The 21,000-nt window shown below is 41.8% G+C and overlaps 1 protein-coding gene across 1 annotated transcript in view; it reads right to left on the bottom strand.

Moving 5' to 3' along the window:
- Positions 1-5,447: 5,447 nt before the first annotated feature.
- The window catches only part of SLC13A4 (solute carrier family 13 member 4), a 36,364-nt gene continuing 20,811 nt past the window's right edge, over positions 5,448-21,000 (bottom strand). The window contains exons 9-16 of the mRNA XM_024203493.2: positions 18,042-18,161; positions 13,578-13,679; positions 12,418-12,519; positions 10,819-10,926; positions 9,564-9,687; positions 8,081-8,242; positions 6,634-6,771; positions 5,448-5,585 (exon numbers count right to left, since the gene is read on the bottom strand). Of these exons, the coding sequence (XP_024059261.2) occupies positions 5,448-5,585; positions 6,634-6,771; positions 8,081-8,242; positions 9,564-9,687; positions 10,819-10,926; positions 12,418-12,519; positions 13,578-13,679; positions 18,042-18,161 (994 nt within the window). The remainder of the gene's footprint in view (positions 5,586-6,633; positions 6,772-8,080; positions 8,243-9,563; positions 9,688-10,818; positions 10,927-12,417; positions 12,520-13,577; positions 13,680-18,041; positions 18,162-21,000) is intronic.

Raw genomic sequence — 21,000 nt, 5'->3', positions numbered from 1 at the left:
CGTCTTTCTCTGGGGGACTTAAAAAAAAAAGCTATTTTGTTAAGTTTGTCAGTGGTGTCTGCTAACCTTTATGGATTCCCAAGAGGTGGGTTCTATTTATTGAATATGTAGCAATATAAGATAACAGATGTTATTCACTACTTCTCTTGAAATATGCATTAAAATTTAAATGATCACCACCAACTGTCTTGTTTGCTTCTTTGAAGAATAGAGAAAGTTGCAGAACTTATCCTCACAACAGATGTTCCATGAAAACAGAGCTGTGGTTTGTCCACCCCACCCCTCCACCCCCTGTTGCAGAGTATTTGGGGGCCAGAAAAAGAAGTGATAGTATATCACTGGTTGAAGCCTTTCCCCCCTCCCCCCACACACACATTCATATTCCATCTTGTTACAGCCTTATCTTTACTTTTACTGTATTTTAAGATTTCAGATGTCAGAATAACAGTCTTGAAGTCTGAGGTCAACTTCAGCTATTAATGCATAGAGCTGCATGTCCAATCATCTCCTCACAAGCATGTTTCAAAGCACCTGTGCAGACTACCCCTAGAGCTGAGGGGAGTTTTCCAACCATTGGTCTTTCTACTAACATTACCCCTAAAGCTACCAGCTAACACTGACCATGGTGATGGTTATCTGTAGGAAATGTTCAGCAGTCTGCTAGGAATAGGATTGAGGCCCAGATCTTCAGAGGTATTTAGGCTCCAAACTTCAACTGATTTCAGTTAGAAGCTAGGAATCTACATACCTTTGAGGATCTAGGGTCTGAGTGTCAAATTCTGCCAGGCTTACTCCCACTGAGTCATGCCTTACTCTGAAAAACACAATGTTCAGATCTATGGAGCTTCTTGCGGAGTAAGGTCCAGTGTGCAGCAGGATGGAAAAACTGACCCTTTGAAATCCACTCTTAAATTTTATGATTTATAGTTTACAAGCCAGAGAGACACAAACAGCTGTTGCACAAGTGTTAGCACAATTACAATTGCACAAAGGGATTTCTGCACTGAGAAAGAAAATATCACTCTATCTATCCATTATAGAGTGAACATTTGCTCTCAGTGTAAATCCAGAGTAACTCAGTTGAGCTCAGTGGCATTATTCAGGATTTACATCAATGTAATAAATTATATATTTGTCCTTAAAGGGTATTCTACTTAACCTTTTACTTGCATATAGGATTATAAAATGGTTTCATAGACAGTATAGTATAGCTATCAGTTAAAATGGCAGAGTGATTTTTGGATAGAAAGCCTGGCATTTTCTTGTTACATGTCAGACTGATACAGAACTTTTAGTAGGGTTGACTATATTTATGAGTGAAATGTTCAAAGCATATGGAAATGACTTTATTTCCTTTCTGAAGAAAAGGCTTAATTTTTGGTTATTGGAAAAGAGAAATCTGAAGTTAAATGACAGTATGTTATAAAGATAAATAACTGTTTTTAAAGGTTTTTTTTCCCGCTTTGTTCATTTGTCAGTTTTCGTCTCACTTTTAGGGTCTGTCTACACTGCAATTAGACACTTGCGCTGGTCCGTGCCAGCTGACTCGGGCTTGTGGGGCTCGGGCTAAGAGGCTGTTTAATTGCGGTGTAGACATTCAAGCTCAGGCTGGAGCCTGAGCTCTGGGACTCTCTCATCTCACAGGGTCCTAAAACTTGCTCATCAGATTACATCAAATACTTTCCAAACATATGTTATCCTGCTGGAGGGTGTTGGTGGCTGCTAACAAAGGTGTCTGGTCTATAGGCAATCACAGATCTCATTTAAGCTGATGGGCATGCTAGCAACATTTCATTCAGGCTAAATGCGGGGGCAATTAAATGCCACTTGGTTTAGTGATAGCTGAAATAATAGAAGCCAATGGCCAAGGCATGGCCCAGCATGGCAAGGCCTAAATAGAAGTCAAACCATGCGGCCCAAGGAGTTTCCTTGGAGACTGATTGCAAATGATGGGACTGATATGGTTACAGCTGACTGTCTGAGTGTGAAGGAAAGGAACAAGAAAGTGAACAGACAGTGAGAGAAGCAGTGTGAGCATAGCCCTGGGAGGAAGCCGAGAGAGAGAGCTACTTTTGGGCATAGTACTGGCTAGAAGGCAGATTTGGACTTCTGAGCAAGGAAACTGTCTTCTGTTGTGTGTTTCCACTGCGTTCGGGGAAACAAGGCTTTGCACCACCTTTGTAATTAAACAATATTTCACCAAAGACTAGACATAATCATCAACCTCTCCTCCTAACAGTAACAACCGGCTAGGAGGCAATAATATCCTGAGCACCTGGCCCCCGTTAAAATTCTGAGTTCCCATCCACCCACATTTAAATGAATGCAGGTCGGCCATTGTGCTACTGTAGCCCCCTGCATGGATCAGCAGCTGGATTTGAACTCAAGATCTCGAGCACAAACCTTCACCACTTGAGCTAAAAGACTAAGACCATCATTGGGGAAAGAAGCTGGCAGCTACCCTCTATGTAACAGCTAAAGAGAGGGGACGTATAGCACATACTAAACAGTGGGTTACACTATACTATTGCTATCTAGGACTCACTATATTTTTCAGGAACAAATTTCCACCAAGTACATTTAATATAAATTGTTTTGCCAAGTGGTGTTGCCTCTTTCTTTTGTTATGATTATAAAGGAGTGTTTTTGTTAAATAGGAAGGCAAATGGAGAGATTTCCCCCTCCTTCAAACACCCCTCTTTGCAAATACATATTCCCCTTCTTATTAGGGCCCTACCAAATTCACAGCCGTGAAAAATGCACCACGGACCCTGCAATCTGGTCTTTTGTGTACTTTTACCCTATACTATACAGATTTCACAGGGGAGACCAGAGTTTCTCAAACTGGGGGTCCTGACCCAAAAGGAGTTTGTGGGGGGTTGCAAGGTTATTGTAGGGGGCTATGGTATTACCATCCTTCTGCGCTGCCTTCAGAGCTGGGTGGCCAGAAAGTCGCGTCTGCTGGCCAGGCGCCCAGCTCTGATGGCAGCACCACCAGCAGCAGTGCCAAAGTGAGTGTGGCAATGGGTGGCCGGAGAGTGGTGGCTGCTGCTGGCTGAGGGCCCAGCTCTAAAGGCAGCAGCACAGACGTAAGGGTAGCAATACCATACCAGGCCATCCTTACTTCTGTGCTGCTGCTGGCAGTGACGCTGCCTTCAGAGCTGTGCTCCTGGCTAGCAGCTGCTGCTCTCTGGCCGGCCAGCTCTGAAGGCAGCGCAGAAGTAAGGGTGGCAATACCGTGACCGCTCCTACAATAACCTTGTGATGCCCCCATTACCTCCTGTTGGGCCAGGACCCCTACAATTACAACACCGTGAAATTTCAGATTTAAATATCTGAAATCATAAAATGTATGATTTTTAAAATCCTATGACCGTGAAATTGACCAAAACGGACCATGAATTTGGTAGGGCCTTATTTATTATATCGATTATATTACAGGAAACCCCTTGTTAAAATGTAAGCACTACACCAATGTTAACATCTACTTGGAAATGTGCCACCGTGAGCAGCACTTGGGTCACTGAGAGAAAAGTAGCCATGAGTCTCATTTATAGTCTTACAGAGCATTAGAACATGACACAGTGAATAATTTATTTTATTGACATCTTATTGATGCACTGTAGACAATTCACACTGTCAGAAATGCTCGTTTCAAAGTGGGTAGCTTATTGAATGAGCTCTATAAAAACTGATTAAAGTACATAGATAGTGATTATGTGAGAGCCAATTTTCCTAATACACAGATCAAAGATTGACAGTAAATCAGTAATTAAAAATACATTGCATAAGGGAAGCCTACTGGGGATCATTGGGATCCAGTCAGTAATGCAGATCATCCACCTTTAGAAAGGCGAGAGAGACTGGCCCCTTGGAGTATAGTTACACTGCAATGTAAGCCCAGGGATATAGAACTCTAGTTATCTTGCGCATCTACACTCATTTGTAACCCCAGGTTAGGAATTATTGAACCCTGGGTCTCAACCTAGGACTCCAGAGTCTACACTGCATTATGTGGCCCCGAGTCCAACCACCCATATTCCAGACTTCCTAGCACTCTCTCAAAATGTGGCTGCTCTAGGGTTGGAAAACGTGACCCTCCACCAAACTTGCCTGTCCAGAGGACAAAGAAAGTCAACCCATAAGATTGTGGAATACCTTTGGCTGACTCCCAGTGCACAAGTCCCGTGGGGCTGTGACTACTCTACAAAGAAGTAGGGCTTGAACCCTGGGTCCTGGCTTGACTCAGACTTGGAACCTACACCCCTGTGGGGTCCTGGGACCCTGGGTCAGTGCAATTTGTGTGTAGACGGAAGGAGGGGTTAGGCTTGAGCCTGAGTCCAAACCCTGGGCTTATATTACAGTGCAGACATATTCTTGGTATGCCTCTTAGTTGCTGTATCTCGAAGCTAGCTTAGTTTGGAGCTCCTGGTCTCTGGGCTGCTAGAAAGCAGGTGAGTGGAGTCTTGGAGTGAATGTGGTGATGTTGAGATTATGCCAGTGTCACACCTCTTCAGCCCTCTCCTTTCTTACTCATGGAGTAGCATTGATTGTGATCTTGGATGAGACTGTCCCTTCTCCATTTAGAGAACATGTGGCTCGGCCACATAAGGGTTTACTGGGAACTGCTTTCACTTTAGAGCTGCTAGAGAAACCTCTCACCACAGCAGTGAAATAAAAAGGAATGCAAATCCTGACAAATACTTTCCAACTGAGATCTGGAGGAGGTTCTGAAGTTCCCTTTTCCAAAAGAGACCACAAGAACTGCAGTACATGAATTTTCATGCTAGAACTGTGGAGAAACCCTCAGCCCCCTCCCCTATAGCCATGCCCAGGCCCCTTGTCCCTATCTGTGTAGTTGTTTCTTCCCTCCCATTCCTGTGGGTGCTACATATTTGCTATTCAGATTTCTCTCTACCTTCTGTCTCTGACTAATTGGTCCTTCTGAAGCAGCAATGACTCACCTCAGAAAAAAAATTTGCACTGAAAAGAATTAGGCTTATAAAACCTTCAAGTTAGGAATAACGTCACCTGTGGAAATCTGAATGGTATCCATTATATTCTTGAGTTCTCTCCTTGGAATCATGTATCCTGTATTTCAACAGGGACGGTTCTATGTAATTATTCTATAGCAAGAGGAAAGCTATAAGCAGGCTTCTCTTTTGGAATTATGGTATCTCAGGGTAAGCAGCAATAAATCATAGCAAATCTGACTTTTTATTCTCATGTTGATTTTGAACATTGACAAGGGCAATGTAAATTTTCACTTTAGGAAATAAAGGGCAAGGTGTCTTTCATGGGAGACCTTTCTCTGGACTTGCTTAATGGTTTTGTGGAGGCTACTGAATCTATATACACTCAAGTTTCTTCCTTTCTTTTATTTGTGCAATTTAAACTAAATATTTTGCCCCAATCAGCTTTGGTTCTGCAAGTTTTGTCATTGATGGTTATGACTGACCAGTTACATTGCTGACCATTGCCCAATCTGGAAATGTATCCAGTTGGAAGAGGCTAATTCCCCAAGTGTTGATCGCCACCATGACAACCACTAGACCAATCAGATTTACACCCAAGCCAGCTTTCACCTATGGAAAAAACAAACAAACCAGAGTACAGTCAATGTCAAACAGATTAGAAAGCATTAAGTAATAAACACAGAAGGTGGTAGGATGCATGGTGGAGAACAGTCAATTCCCTAACTCTCCCTGTTGCATAAAGAACAAAGTAAATTTGCTGACTACTCTGGCAGAAAAAGCCTAATGAATAGTTGTGTGTGAGTGTGTGTATATTAGTGGGGAAAATGCAAGAGACGTCGTCAAAGGTGCATGATAAATGCAATTCATCACATGACTACAATTTGTCACATGGACATCTCCTCCATATATTTATACCACATATGCCAGGTGATAGCTATAGAGTAATTGTAGGTATATGATAAATCTCATTTGTCATACCCCTCTAACTTCTGCACTTGCACTCTGCTCATGAAGGTTATGTCTACACTAGACCTAAATGGTGTAAATTCCAGCTCAAGAATACATATTAGCATGCTGAAGATAGAATGTGGCCATGACAGCACAAGTGGCAGAAGGGACTAACTGCCTCGAATACATACCTAAGGTTTCAGACAGGTACAAACTTGAGGCAGCTAGCCCCTCCCTCCGCTTGTGCCATTGAAGTTATATCCTATATTTAGTGTATTAGCTCAATCAGAGCTAGCTCAGGTACGACTCCTTGACCTGGAATGTACATAGAATCATAGGACTGGAAGGGAACTCGAGAGGTCATCTAGTCCAGTCCCCTGCACTCCATCTCCAATTGTAGACATATCTTAATCTCCCTTCTCCAGGACTGCTATTGTAGTTGTATTACAGGATAATTGGGGGGATCTTGTACTGTCACTCTTCGATACATTTCACAAGCATTATATTCATTTTAAAAAACAGAGAGCACACACACGCACACCTCCTGCCACTGATGTTCTTAAAATGAGAGTTACTGTGAAATTGTTGCAGTGCTGACCAACGTGACTTTACATTAATTTGGATCCTGTGATTATTTTCAGATCCCATATATGATGATGAGTTCAGTTTGCATTAAGCTTGGAACAATGTGACTATTCTCAAGACTTACCATGTCTTTGATCTGGCAGTGCCCGTAATTGAAGACAATGGCATTTGGGGGGTTGCCCACTGGCAGCATCACCGCAAAGGAAATACACATTGTTACAGGAATCAGAGTGTATAAAGGGTTGATATGCAAGGTTTCCGACTGTAAAGAGAGAGATTGGGTGAGAAAGAGAAGTTCCACGTTGTTAGCTATAATTACAGATAAAAGAGGCCAGTCTGCTTCACCCCACCCCAAGATCTAGAATTATTAGCATACCCTCCATTCCCTAAATTCTAAGGTCTAACTTACTTCCCCCCTCCATTACCCTTGGGTACTGCAGGAGGGCTGTACTCCATGTTGCTCCTTCCAGAGGAGGCCACTATAGCCTGACAGGATGAGCTCCCTTCCCCCAGCAGTCAAGCATGTTGCTTCCATAAAACCCTTCGCAATCTTGGTCTGTGGAACAAGGTACTGGGCTTTTGGTCTGAATTCACATAATTAGGGTGACCAGATAGCTAGTGTAAAAATCAGGACAAGGGGGGGGGAGTAATAGGCGCCTCTGTAAGACAAAGCCCTGAATATCAGGACTGTCCCTATAAAATTGGGATGTCTGCTCAACATACACATTACCCCCATGGCATTTAACTGTGTAGATCACTAGGACAAATCCTTAAAATGGTTTTTATGGAGAAAGTCGTGAAAATATCTAGCATTCACTTTTCAGATACATTTCACAGATTATATCCCTTGTGAAAAGAGCTTCTCATTACATAAAAGGCAAAAACCAAGGAAGGTTTCTATAATTGCTGTGAAAATAATAGTTTTTATATATATACTAATATAGGATATAATTAGTATCTGCTCTCCCCCTCCCCCGCCAGTGACACAAGCCTCCATACCCACAATGTCTTCCTCTCTCACAAATGTCTCTGTTCATTTTTCCATGCTGTCCTTATGCTTGGCCTGCCAACCTGTTCACCAAGCTGCCTCCCACCCCTCAGTTAAATTCCCTATGAAACAATTCTGATGTTTCTGCTACAAAAACCAAAGAGGTAGACTCTTAACTAATGGATTATAAATACAAAATAGAATAAAAAAAGCCTCAAGACGTGTACATGGTTTGCTGAGTAATTATGTGACCTTATTATTGTCCATCTTGTCTTTCCCTTTCTCATCTCCCTTCCCCCTTTTCTGTTACAATTAAACTGTATGCCCCTCAGGGCAGGGACTATGTTTTTACTTGTTTTGAGAAGTGCTGAGCACATTTCTGGGTGTTCAGAAATTTACTGCACTCAGGCCTGTTGGCTGACCATGCTTATTCATTTTTCTATAAAAGAAAGAGCAAAGCAATGGCACTCAAAATGAAGCAGAGTTCTACCCTGGCTCACAGCACTAATCGCCTAAAATCTCAAGATATTCCATGAAGTTAACAGGGAAAAAACCAGCATAAAATCCCATTGTTTTTACTCACCATACTGCATAAAATAGGCAGAAAGATAGTTATGGTTGCTGGGTTACTAACGAACTCTGTTACCATGGACACCAAGATGCAAGCCAGCAGAGTGACAGCCCAGTAGGGAAGGCTGCTCAAGGACAACATCTGGCGTCCAATCCATGTCGAAAGGCCAGAGGTCTGGCAGAAACATACAATAATGAGAGAATGGCAGGATACAAGTTATGTTTCCAAACCAAATCCTTGAATCTGAGAGAGTTTGCAATGGAGTATCCCACTGGCAAAGAACTTTAGCTCAGTAAATTGGGCAGCCCCCGATTTAGTAGCTTATGTTCAATAAATTAGTGCTTTCAGTCCAGTTCTTAGTAGAGTAGAACCTCAGAGTTACGAACACCTTGGGAATGGAGGTTGTTGGTAACTCTGAAATATTCATAACTCTGAACAAAAGGTCATGGTTGCTCTTCCAAAATTTTACAACTGAACATTGATGTAATATAGCTTTGAAACTTTACTATGGAGAAGAAAAATGTTGCTTTTAACTATCTTGATTTAAGTGAAACTAGCACAGAAACAGTTTCCTTATCTTGTCAAATCTTTTCTTAAACTTTTCCTTCATTTTTTAGTAGTTTACATTTAACACAGTACTCTACTGTTCCCCCCCCCCTTTTTTTTTATTTTTTATTTTTTTGTGTGTGTCTGTGTCTCTGCTGCTGCCTGATTGTGTACTTCCAGTTTCAAATGAGGTGTGTGGTTGACTGGTCAGTTCGTAACTCTGGTGTTCGTAACCCTAAGGTTCTACTGTAGCTAGGGGTCCATAACATAAAACGACCTCATTTGGCACTAAATGGCACTACTAGTTGTTTAGCAGAGAGACCAAAATTGAATGGGCAGAAAGACTGTACTTCCCCCTCACTTGTAAAGATTGTCCTTCCAGGTCAGAACTGGGGCACACTGAATGGGTGGGGGAAGACTGTCTAAATACAGGTTTTTACAGCACTTAGTACAATGGGACCCCAACCCAGATTGGGGCCTGTGGGTGCTACTATGAAAGTAATGGTAATGCCATTTCACGTGCTGTAGTTCTGCAAATCAAGGCCCTCACTTCCTAGGGTTGCTAATCTAATATGATTCACTCATACTCATTTCATTTTAATCCCTGCCATCACCAAAACCAATCCATACTCATATTTGAGTATGAAGGCTGAAGTAGTGTTTTCCATGGTAACACTGTAACAAAGTAGCTGACTTGTTTTTGTGACCTTTGTTTGCTACTTTCCAGTCATCATGAAAGAGACTGCACACCAAGCTCCTGAATTATGCTAGATGACCAACTTTCAGAAGAGCATCCCGAAGGTTTAGGTGACATACCCTTGTGAAAGTGTCGTAGTAATTTTGTTACCAGAATTGTCAGAACACCACAGGTTAAAATAAAGGTGCAGGCTTGTAAGTATTTTAGATATTCAAGTTCCCAGAGAGAAGAACGGAAAACCTAACTCAATACCTTGCATCCAGCTGCTAGAGCATAACCTCCTCCAACCAGCACTACAATCTCCCAGGGCATGGTCTTCTGGAAGTCCTTCCATTTAATTATTGGCTCCATTGAGTTAATATCTGTAGAATTTTCACTATCTCCTATTTCAAAGCAAAATAAAGGTACATGGCTAATGCTAAACTGGCCATTTCCCTAAGATATTGAGCATTCTGCACTGACCTCTGACTTTGTGACTTCTAGCTTGGATCACTGTAATGCATGCTCTATAGGACTACCTTTGAAGACCATCTGTAGGATAAAGCTAGTGCAGAATGCAGCTGCCAACCTCCTTGGTTTCAGCCTCAGGAAGCATAGTACCTAAATTTTCTGAAGGCTGAACTGGCTTCCTATTGGCTTCTGGGGTTGACATTGATGGTTATATAGCCCTATGGCTTAGGTAATGGCTATTTGAGAAGTGTGTGCATGTGTGTATTTAAGATGTGTCTGTGTAGTCCTAGACTTGAATGTCTGAGGTTTGGTGGTTGTGCATTCTCAGAAGAGGGTCTTCACTTGTAGAATTAATTTCTCCTGGCTCAACAGAGCCCAAGTATGTTTAATATCAGAACAATATACAAAGTCCATCTATTTGCTCAGTCTTTTCCTGAGGGTAGTATTAGCTTTTAGAGGTCTGAGTCTTTTGTTGAATTGGATTTACTATTAATTCATTTTTTTTCTAAATGCTGTATATACCTGTAGGGCGATCTGCCATGTAAAAATACACACATTACAATTTCTAATAAATATATGGAAGCAAATGTCAAGGGATCATATCTTTATATGTTTGTACAATGCTTAGCACAAAGGGGACCTCATCCTGACTGAGGCCTCTGGGTGTTACTAAAATGTAAACGTTAAATAATAATAATCGCTATCAAGAAGACTATGTTAACAGTAATATTAACATAAAATGGATCAGTCTCTATCTAAGTTATCAGATAGCAGCGGTAGTACATTGGAGACTTTTTTTTTTTTTTTTTTTTTTTTGTGCCAAGCAGTTCCCCAATTCTTCTAAACCTGAAATATGGCAAGGATTGAGTTTTTTACAAGTTCTAATTTCCATGCACTATTGCAACACTCAACTGCAACATTAAAGACTGTCGTTCTCAACCTTTGCCACACCATGATCCTATGTTATAAGTTTTGGGACCTTAATGTAGCCATAAAATATGAGGATGGGGATCACAACCTCCAGTCAAAAAGTGTGTCAAGTCTCATTCTAGATGACTTCTTCTTACCTTTATCCCTCTTTCCAAAGCATGGTTTCTTTGCTGGAATCAGGAACATGAGAAAACCAAGGAAGACAGAGACAGTAGCATCAGTCCGGTAGCCTTTCCTAGGAAAGAAACATTGTGATTATAGCAATGCTATACTAAAAGTGTGCTGTAGTGAAGTGTGTGTGCAACACCCCATGTTCTCAACAGCATGCTGAACATGCTACTCAAGCTTTTTCTTTACTTTATTTTTCTTTTTGTTATTGGGTTTGGTGTACCTTTCCTCCACACAACATGCCATACATTTATTCTATATATTATAGAGGGAAATACTTTAAGCATAAAATCATTTCAGCTCCTTCCAGCACCAACACAAATACAAGAATGTGATGTGCTTGTATTACTCTATAACAGTGCCATCCAAACTTTGCTTAACTGACAACCACTTTAACTTTTTGTCAGTAACATAAAGGCTACACTGGGTGGGAACCTCAGCTGATGTAAATCAATGTAGCTCACTGAAGTGAATACTCTAGGACGATTTAGATGCAAGTCTGTGGGAAGTTGTTAGAGATTTACAGTCACAAGCCCATGTGCTTGCACTTTTCATGTGTGGAAACATATCAGTGGACATTCATAGAGCCCTGCAAATCCGTTGATATCCGCTTTATATCTGCAGATAGATATCCGGATCCACTGATGCAGATATCCATGGATCATTTTTGCAGATTGGATGCGGATACAAACTTTGTATCTACACAGGGCTCTACACATGCAATTTTGCAATGCTGAAAACTTAGTAGATGGCCTTTAGAAAATTTACCCCAAAATGTGAAGGGAATAAATTGATGTTTTCCCTTGATTTGAGCCTCTGTGTGCCAGCTAGATGTAGTCATTATTCAAGAATTATTAATATTCTAATGACTAATAATGGTCCCTTCAGGTCTTAAAGTCTCTGAATCTACTCAATAGATCTGTTCAGGTTTTAAATGCTGAACCCTCTGTAGTATTCCTGGTAAAACTGAGGGTGACAGAAAGAGCTATGTTTACTAGAACCAAGTGTCAGTAAACAAATTTTGGGAGCACAGCCAACTGTTTCTCTGCATGGATGAACTAGAGAATGATGCTGACTTTAAAAACTGTCTGCAGGTTATCTGATGCTCCCAGTGCTAATATCCAAAACCAAGCCCCAAACACCAGAACTCTGAACTATAACAACAATCAAACCTAGCAGCAAACATGCTTTTTGGGACTTCTTTGTAGTAAAATTGTTTTTTTAAAAGATTTGTTTGCTTCGGACTTCAGAATTTGGGCTCTTCCATTTTTTCTACTAGGAACAAGTTTCTCATATTGTTTCTCATAGTCTAATGGAGTCACCCTGCTACCTGGAGAAACAGGGACACTGTTTTGGTTGTGTGAACAGGTATAGTTAAAATAGTGAGCATCCTCAGTTTAGGATTAAGATTCTATATGGTCCAGCCTTGATCAAAATGGCTACCTGGCATCCTGAGAGTCTATGGCCAAGAACCAATCAACCAAATTGTTTTAGAAACCCAGGAAAATCAGAACTTCATTCCTCTGCAGATGATTAGGAGGCAACCGTACTCACTCACTTCTCAAATAAAGATGACCAGCCTGGAACAAAGCCAGGCTCCCGTGTAAACCAAAGCAAGGTCATCAAGATGAAGAAAAACCCAGTCACCATCTCAGGATAGCTTGGGAGGAGAGGTGGGGAGAAAAAGCAAGAATAGAACCTGAGATTAATGCCAAAATCCAGGAGCAAATTCCACAGAAAGAAAGGAATTAGAGATTGGTTGCAACACACACTGAAAAAATCTACAGGGAGAATAAAATAGGAGATCAGTTTGAACTAGGGTTTTACATTTGAGTCCTAGCTGTTACCTAAATAAAGTCAGAAAAAAATAAAGCTGAGTATCTCATTATCTGTATTTATACTTTCATTTATCATGAGATATTTATGAGCTCAAACAAATACAAAATCTTGTATTCTTATGGTATTTCTATGATCCAGGAACTGAAATATGGCAACAAAATAAATCTTCCCTTATTTCTGCATTGTAAATGGTTTTCTATGTGATTTTTAAAAGCATATGAAAATATAATTACAGATACTAAAATAAACAAACATCACTACTTTAAACACAAACAAATACTAGACTAGAGATGGGCTGAGGAGTTGCTATTCTGATCTAGATTTTATTCAGGGTTCAGATTCACGGTTCAGAGGCTGAATAAGGGCTAGGATTTAGATTCAAATTTGATCATGCTAAAATCTTGCAAGTTGATCTCATGAACTTTCACTGAACACTGAGAAATCTTTGAAGAAGAGCTGATCTCATGAGATAGCTCCGATCCTGAAAGGTGGGCATCTTGCAAAATTTAGCTTTTCTTTGCCACATCTGACATGCAATTGGAAAATAGGCCCCTTTCTGCTTTGGAACCTTAACTGTAGGGGCAAATCAAGATCTATGGGTTTGAGTCTGAAGCCAATGCCCTCTTCCCACCTCCCCTAAAAAAAATCATAGGTGTTTTTATTCAAGTCTCTGGTTTTGACTTATCTTTATAGTGGACCCCACACTTACCCTGAAAAGAAAGAGAAACAAGTTCCAAAATGTAGGACTGATTCAATAGGGAGAAAGAATTGAGAGATCAAGTCCAACATATATAAGACAAATTCAACTTGGAGGACAAAACAAAAGATGGGTTTCAATACATGAAAGGCAAATTCCACAGGAATATATGCTCTTTTTACCTAGTATTCCCCAGTTTCTCATATTCCTCTTGAATTCTCCTCTCTGACATCTCTTCTCGTTTGGTCTTCTTCTTCTTGCTCACAGAACATGTTTCTTTAAAACTGAGAAGGATAATTTAGCACAGGAATATGAGAGAAGGGAGTCACATTTCAGAATGAAGATACCATAGTATGCAAATTATGCAGCAGTTGAGATAGCTGAGGACCTAATCCCTGTGGCTGGCTGAGCTGTGCTTGGTGCAGGACATGAGAGCTAAAGTGGGGAAGGTTGCTGTATACCATTTTTGCACTCATCCAATTCCCAGGGGTGCTGAGATCCAGTTCAACCCCCAGCATGAGCAGTCTTCAGGCTGTTCTAAATAATACCAGCTGGTAATAACACACAAGGGGTCAATATGCCAGATCATAATCACTGGAGCACATTAGTGTTCCAGCCATGCTACCTCCTTTCCACCATGCCCCATCACATTCCCCTCACTAGCCAGTTTCACCAGACCTGCAACATCCAGGTGGTCCCTATGCCAGGCAATCCTTAGAAACATAAGAATGGCCATACTCAGTCAGACCAATGGTCCATTGAGCACAGTATCCTGTGTTCTTACAGTGCCTGTTTAGGGCAGGTTACAACCACTTTATACCACATCATGGGTAGGTTGTGGGCCCAAAACATATAGAAATTTTGTTCTAAAACGGGACTAGTTTTTCTATATAGTGGATCTATGTGTTGTCCCCTTCCAGGAATAGCATTCTGAATAGCGCACACAAAAGGGATTCTGTCTGCCTAATCCCATTTGACTTGGTGAAGAGAGTATGATTCTTGAAAGCTCAGGGTGCAACCTTTTCTGCTTTAAGTAGTCTGGTAGAGGTGTGATGCTGCATGGAATCTGGGGGACACTTGAGGATATTATTAATATCAATATTGTAAAATTGTAATGAGTTAGGCCAGATATGCCATGTAAGGTATCTGCAAAAATGTTATAATTTGCCAGATATGATAATCTTGTTTATATGTTTGTGTCACCTTTGTATTATGGATTATAGATATGTATGTCTGTATTTCAAAACTTGTGTTATGCTTCTGGGTGACACCCCCAGACAGCACTGTCTAGCCTGCTTGATGGCCCATTAAGGACCATCAGCTATAGAGTTGACCCATTGAGAGAAGGCAGATACACCTTGTGACTTAGCAAGGCATGCAGGGACATGCCTATGGAGAGAACTCTAAGGCTTTCAAGCCATGTGCTGGGCAGCTTGTGTTTGAAACAAAGGAAGCACAGGCCGTATGGCAAAAGACTATAAAAGGCAGCTGCATCTTCTCCATTTTGTCTTCAATCCTGCTTCTTACCTCTGGAGGAACTTTGCTACAAACTGAAGCTCTGAATAAAAGACTGAATGACCCATTGTACGCTGGGAATCCCCACAACTACAGTGTTTGCCGTCCATGAGATTGACATAACTGCCTTTGATATTTCTAGCACTGTTTAAACCAGGATTACTCTTGCAAGGTTCCACTCTTTCTGTAATTGAAGGGTAAAGTCAAAGCCGATGATCCTACTGTTCTGCCAGTGAACAATTTCTATACTTCTATCAAGGAGATACAAATACAAGCACATTTTATGGCTGAGTGCATTTAAACTGCCTACAAATTTATATGCAAATTAGGTGCAGCCCTCAGGCTCATGGAAAATTGCATTTGCGTGTCACAAAGTCTGGACTCATTTATTTAAACTGAGATGCTTGTAAGCTTTTTTTACCCTCTTCTCAAGTACTGTAGCAACATTTTGCTTTTCTGTTCCAATGGGAGATTGACACCTAACCTGCTTAGATGCTTTTGTAAATTGCATTGGGGTCTACCTGCAATTTTAGGCACCAAAATACCTTTGTAAAACTGATGCTTAGATATTTGCAGCAATACTTTGTGCAGCACTAGCTGAAGTGAAAAGCTGTGTCTCTGTGAACTACCCTTTCCCCTGTCCCAAGGAGGGGTCACAATATTTTTTCCCCTAATTTTCAGGTAGGAAGAACTTTATAGGCCTGTTTCCCTCCCTCTTTGACCTACAAAAAGGCTAGACTCTGCATTCTGATCCAAGAACTTGAGTTTCTAGGCTAGAAAGAAAATCTGTAAAGCTGTTCCAATCATTGCACTAGCTAGGGACAAGAGATTGACAGTGGATGCCCTATTAAAAAGGATACGTGGCATGAACATTACCAGGAATTCCATAGATGTCCATCAGCAAGCACTAGACTAAACATTGCTTCAACAGGTTACCAATATCACTTGCCAAGTCTTAGAAGGATTTGCAGGCAGAGCATTATAGCCAAACTCCTAACCTAACATATTCTCTAATGAACCACAGAGAACAGGAGTTGGAGATTAAAGAGGCTTGGAACCAACCAACACTTCACAAAAGGTCAATAATGCTTCAGTTCATTGGTGTTCTTTAGAATAACATTAATCAGGGTGAATTCTTGGATGGAATGTGGAATTTCAATGCTGTTTATTAAAAAAATAAAGGAATTGAGAGTCATGTTAGGGCCTGTTTCCTCTCAGGATTAAAAAAGAAATAATTTATTATAGCCTTTTACATTGAAACTAGAAGACTCAGGGGATTGATTGAGAAAAGGACACGGAGCTATTTACCTCTTCAAATGCACTCAAGATCAGTAGCAACCAGAAGTCATTATTATTTAACAGCTATTCATTTTCCTATATGAAATAGGTTAATGATGTCAGCCAAACTCCCTCTTGCCCTCACAATTGGCTTTATTTGTCCCTCGGAGAGGCCATGGTCTAAAGTCAAACCGTGACTTGTGAGCCTCATGCAGCTTTATCACAGTTAAAGAGTGGCTTGTGGAACCCTCACACCTCCCCCCCATTCTCCGCCTACCAGACTGTTTGGGGGAACTCAGAGCTTCTTCCCTGTGGCGGGGTGGTGGGACTAGGGGCTTCTGCCCAGCAGGGAGGGTGGTCTCGAGCCTTCAGCTCAATGGGAGGTGCCTGCTGGAGCTCGGGGCTTCAGCTGGAGTGGGGCTGAGGCCCCGAGCCCTGGTAGGTGTGCCCCGCCGGGCTGAAGTTCCAAGACCCCGCCGGCCCTGCTCGGCAGAAGTCTTTAGCCCCACCACCCCGCCACAGGGAAGAAGCTCCGAGTTCCCCCAAACAGTCTGGTAGGCGGAGACTACCACCCCACCACCCCACTGCAGGGCTGAAACCCCGAGCCGCAGCAGGCATGTTCCCTTCAGGAACTTCTGAAGATTGTTGTATGCGGCTCGGAGGGTCAGTAAGTTTGGCCATCCCTAGTCTAAAGTGATCATAGAGACTGAACTCCCTCTCCTGCCTTCAGCCTGGGAGTGAGGGAAAGCTTTAACTCTCACTGCCCACCTATTCTGTTGGTAAACATAGGATTTTTGTCTCTAGCACTGTGATTATGGCACTTTATACCAGTACAAGTACAGATATATTGAGCCTTATTCCCCTGTCATTGACATTGGTTTGACACCAAAGTAAGTCCACTGACCAGGTCATTAATGATCTGGAGGATGGCGTGGGCTGCACCCTCAGCAAGCTTGCAGATGACACTAAACTGGGAGGAGTGGTAGATATGCTGGAGGGTAGGGATAGGATACAGACGGACCTAGACAAATTAGAGGATTGGACCAAAAGAAATCTGATGAGGTTCAACAAGGACAAGTGCAGAGTCCTGCACTTAGGATGGAAGAATCCCATGCACTGCTACAGACTAGGGACTGAATGGCTAGGCAGCAGTTCTGCAGAAAAGGACCTAGGGGTTACAGTGGACGAGAAGCTGGATATGAGTCAACAGTGTCTGCCCTTGTTGCCAAGAAGGTTAACGGCATTTGGGGCTGTATAAGTAGGGGCATTGCCAGCAGATCGAGGGACGTGATCATGTTTTTACTAACTGGCTTTTTGTTTTTCTTTTGTTTTTTCCAGTTGCACCTTCTGATCAGAAGGTTGCTTAATGGCCCTCATCAAGGCAGTGCAGTGTTAAAACTGTTCCCGTCAAAAATAAACGTGGTGTAAAGCAGATTTTCATCAGCCTTATTCAGCCACTGGACTCAAGCATCAATAAAGTCCATTGTTGCACATCCAGTGCTACTAGGAAAGGAGACTTTCTCTAGGGAGTGGACTGGACCCACTGCCCTGGTAAGGGGAAGCAACAGTGACTCAGCATTTGCCCCTTGTGATTGTTAGGGCCTTTGTGAACTCTAAAATGGTGGTTCCCAGCAGAGCCGGCACTAGGCATAACCAGACTAAGCAATTACTTAGGGCCCTGAGCAGCTCAAGGGGAGCCCCCTATTAATTATTAATATGTGTTGTGTGGGGAGCCCCAAAATATTCCTGCTTAGGACCCCCAGTGGGCTAGCATCAGCACTGGGAGGAAGCTGTGGCACTCCCTGCTGTTTTAGCCCTGGGATTGCCACACAGCTCTAGCAGCCTGCACTCACTTGCATCCCAAGAACAGCCAGTGCATCCAGAACCAAGTCAAGACCAGCATGATGAGGCATATGGGGAAGCTGAACAAGAACCAAGTTCCAAAATTCACCACCTCAGCATGTGGATAGTGGCTGTAAAGAAAAACACCGTATAAGAGATAAGAAGGCCACAGGATGCATGGTCAGACTCCCACAACATGCATCTATGCATACATATATGCCATGTGGTATGGCATAAGGGTTGTATTAGCATGAGTTTGTGATAACTGTATTACACTGTCTGTACTGGGCTATCTTGATTATCACTTCAAAAGTTTTTTTTCTCTTACTTAATTGGCCTCTCAGAGTTGGTAAGACAACTCCCACCTGTTCATGCTCTCTGTATGTGTGTATATATATCTCCTCAATGTTTCACTCTATATGCATCCGAAGAAGTGGGTTGTAGCCCATGAAAGCTTATGCTCTAATAAATTTGTTAGTCTCTAAGGTATCACAAGTACTCCTGTTCTTTTTGTGGATACAGACTAACACGGCTGCTACTCTGAAACCTGTATTACACATGCATAGCAAAGCCACTCCCAAATGATTGCCAAATTAGCCTTTATATCAACACCACACCAAATACCAGCATGTGTTCAGTTTACCCCAGACATTTTAGAAATATTTTAATGGTACATATTTTTATTGCTACTACAGGAGGGATTAATTTGGCCCAGTGTAATATAGATTCAAAACATGTCACGAATATATGTAGTAACCTCAGTAGAGAAGCTCACAGATCAATACATCCTGATGCCCATCTCAACAGAAATTAACATCTGCATAAAATATCTCTTTGCTCCAAGGAGTTTGTGATGGAAACAAATTGATTCATATTTGGGGTAGTCTGGATGACATGTAAAAACAACTATATAAATGGAAATAACAGGTTAGTTTGAGGATGGAATTTAAATTTACCAGTGAATGGACATTATAATGCAATACAACTGTTTTTGCATTGTGTCTTTCATCCTAGTTGTATCACAAACTGCTTCAATACAGTGAATTGTTCTTTAAAAAAAATGATAGCATAGGTACAGATAACACTGGTCTACAATTTTTGAGAAGTCGTCTGCTTCAGAGATAAAATGTGCTATTTATTATGTATTTTGATGTGCTGAATTCAAATATGACAATTAAAACAACTGATTGGCTACTGTTTCTAAGATATTTAAGTTTTTACATTTTATGTCTATGTATATTGTATAGATAGTAGAGTTTTAATCATAAATTGTAAACCTAGGTCTTTTCATGTGTTTATGGTTGCTTTACAGGATAATATTTCACCTGTCCTGTTTATGTAACACTTTAAAAATCAGCAAAAGGGTTATATAAATAAAATGTATTATGAAACAAAAGGCAAAAAACTATTCTGTACATAGTTTAGTCCTATTTAGTGTCTACTCGGCGCTTCTTGGCTTGTCTCTTGTATTCATTAAATGGAGCATCTCTTGTCACTGTCCAGCAATAGTCTGCAAGCATTGATGGGCTCCATTTGCCCTGATAGCGTTTCTCCATTGTTGCAATGTCCTGGTGAAATCGCTCGCCGTGCTCGTCGCTCACTGCTCCGCAGTTCGGTGGAAAAAAATCTAGATGAGAGTGCAAAAAATGTATCTTTAGTGACATGTTGCAACCAAGGCTTTTGTATGCCTTGAGGAGGTTTTCCACCAACAACCTGTAGTTGTCTGGCTTGTTGTTTCCGAGAAAATTTATTGCCACTAACTGGAAGGCTTTCCATGCTGTCTTTTCCTTGCCACGCAGTGCATGGTCAAATGCATCATCTCGAAGAAGTTCACGAATCTGAGGACCAACAAAGACACCTTCCTTTATCTTAGCTTCACTTAACCTTGGAAATTTTCCACGGAGGTACTTGAAAGCTGCTTGTGTTTTGTCAATGGCCTTGACAAAGTTCTTCATCAGACCCAGCTTGATGTGTAAGGGTGGTAACAAAATCTTCCTTGATTCAACAAGTGGTGGATGCTGAACACTTTTCCTCCCAGGCTCCAATGACTGTCGGAGTGGCCAATCTTTCTTGATGTAGTGGGAATCTCTTGCACGACTATCCCATTCGCAGAGAAAACAGCAGTGCTTTGTGTATCCAGTCTGCAGACCAAGCAAGAGAGCAACAACCTTCAAATCGCCACAAAGCTGCCACTGATGTTGGTCATAGTTTATGCACCTCAAAAGTTGTTTCATGTTGTCATAGGTTTCCTTCATATAGACTGCATGACCAACTGGAATTGATGGCAAAACATTGCCATTATGCAGTAAACCAGCTTTAAGACTCGTCTTTGATGAATCAATGAACAGTCTCCACTCATCTGGATCGTGAATGATGTTGAGGGCTGCCATCACACCATCGATGTTGTTGCAGGCTACAAGATCACCTTCCATGAAGAAGAATGGGACAAGAACCTTTTGACGGTCACAGAACATGGAAACCCTAACATCACCTGCCAGGAGATTCCACTGCTGTAGTCTGGAGCCCAACAGCTCTGCCTTACTCTTGGGTAGTTCCAAATCCCTGACAAGGTCATTCAGTTCACCTTGTGTTATGAGGTGTGGTTCAGAGGAGGAGGATGGGAGAAAATGTGGGTCCTGTGACATTGATGGTTCAGGACCAGAAGTTTCATCCTCTTCCTCTTCCTCGTCTGACTCAAGTGAGAATGATTCTGGTGCATCAGGAACCGGCAGTCCTTCTCCGTGGGGTACTGGGCGTATAGCTGATGGAATGTTTGGATAATGCACAGTCCACTTTTTCTTCTTTGACACACCTTTCCCAACTGGAGGCACCATGCAGAAGTAACAATTGCTGGTATGATCTGTTGGCTCTCTCCAAATCATGGGCACTGCAAAAGGCATAGATTTCCTTTTCCTGTTCAACCACTGGCGAAGCTTTGTTGCACAAGTGTTGCAGCATATGTGTGGGGCC

This window comes from Terrapene carolina, unplaced genomic scaffold (assembly GCF_002925995.2).
Source record: "Terrapene carolina triunguis isolate 2854851 unplaced genomic scaffold, T_m_triunguis-2.0 Scaffold247, whole genome shotgun sequence".
NCBI lineage: Eukaryota > Metazoa > Chordata > Testudines > Emydidae > Terrapene > Terrapene triunguis.
Note: the sequence above shows the minus strand (reverse complement) of the source record. Positions and strands in the feature narration are given on the sequence as shown.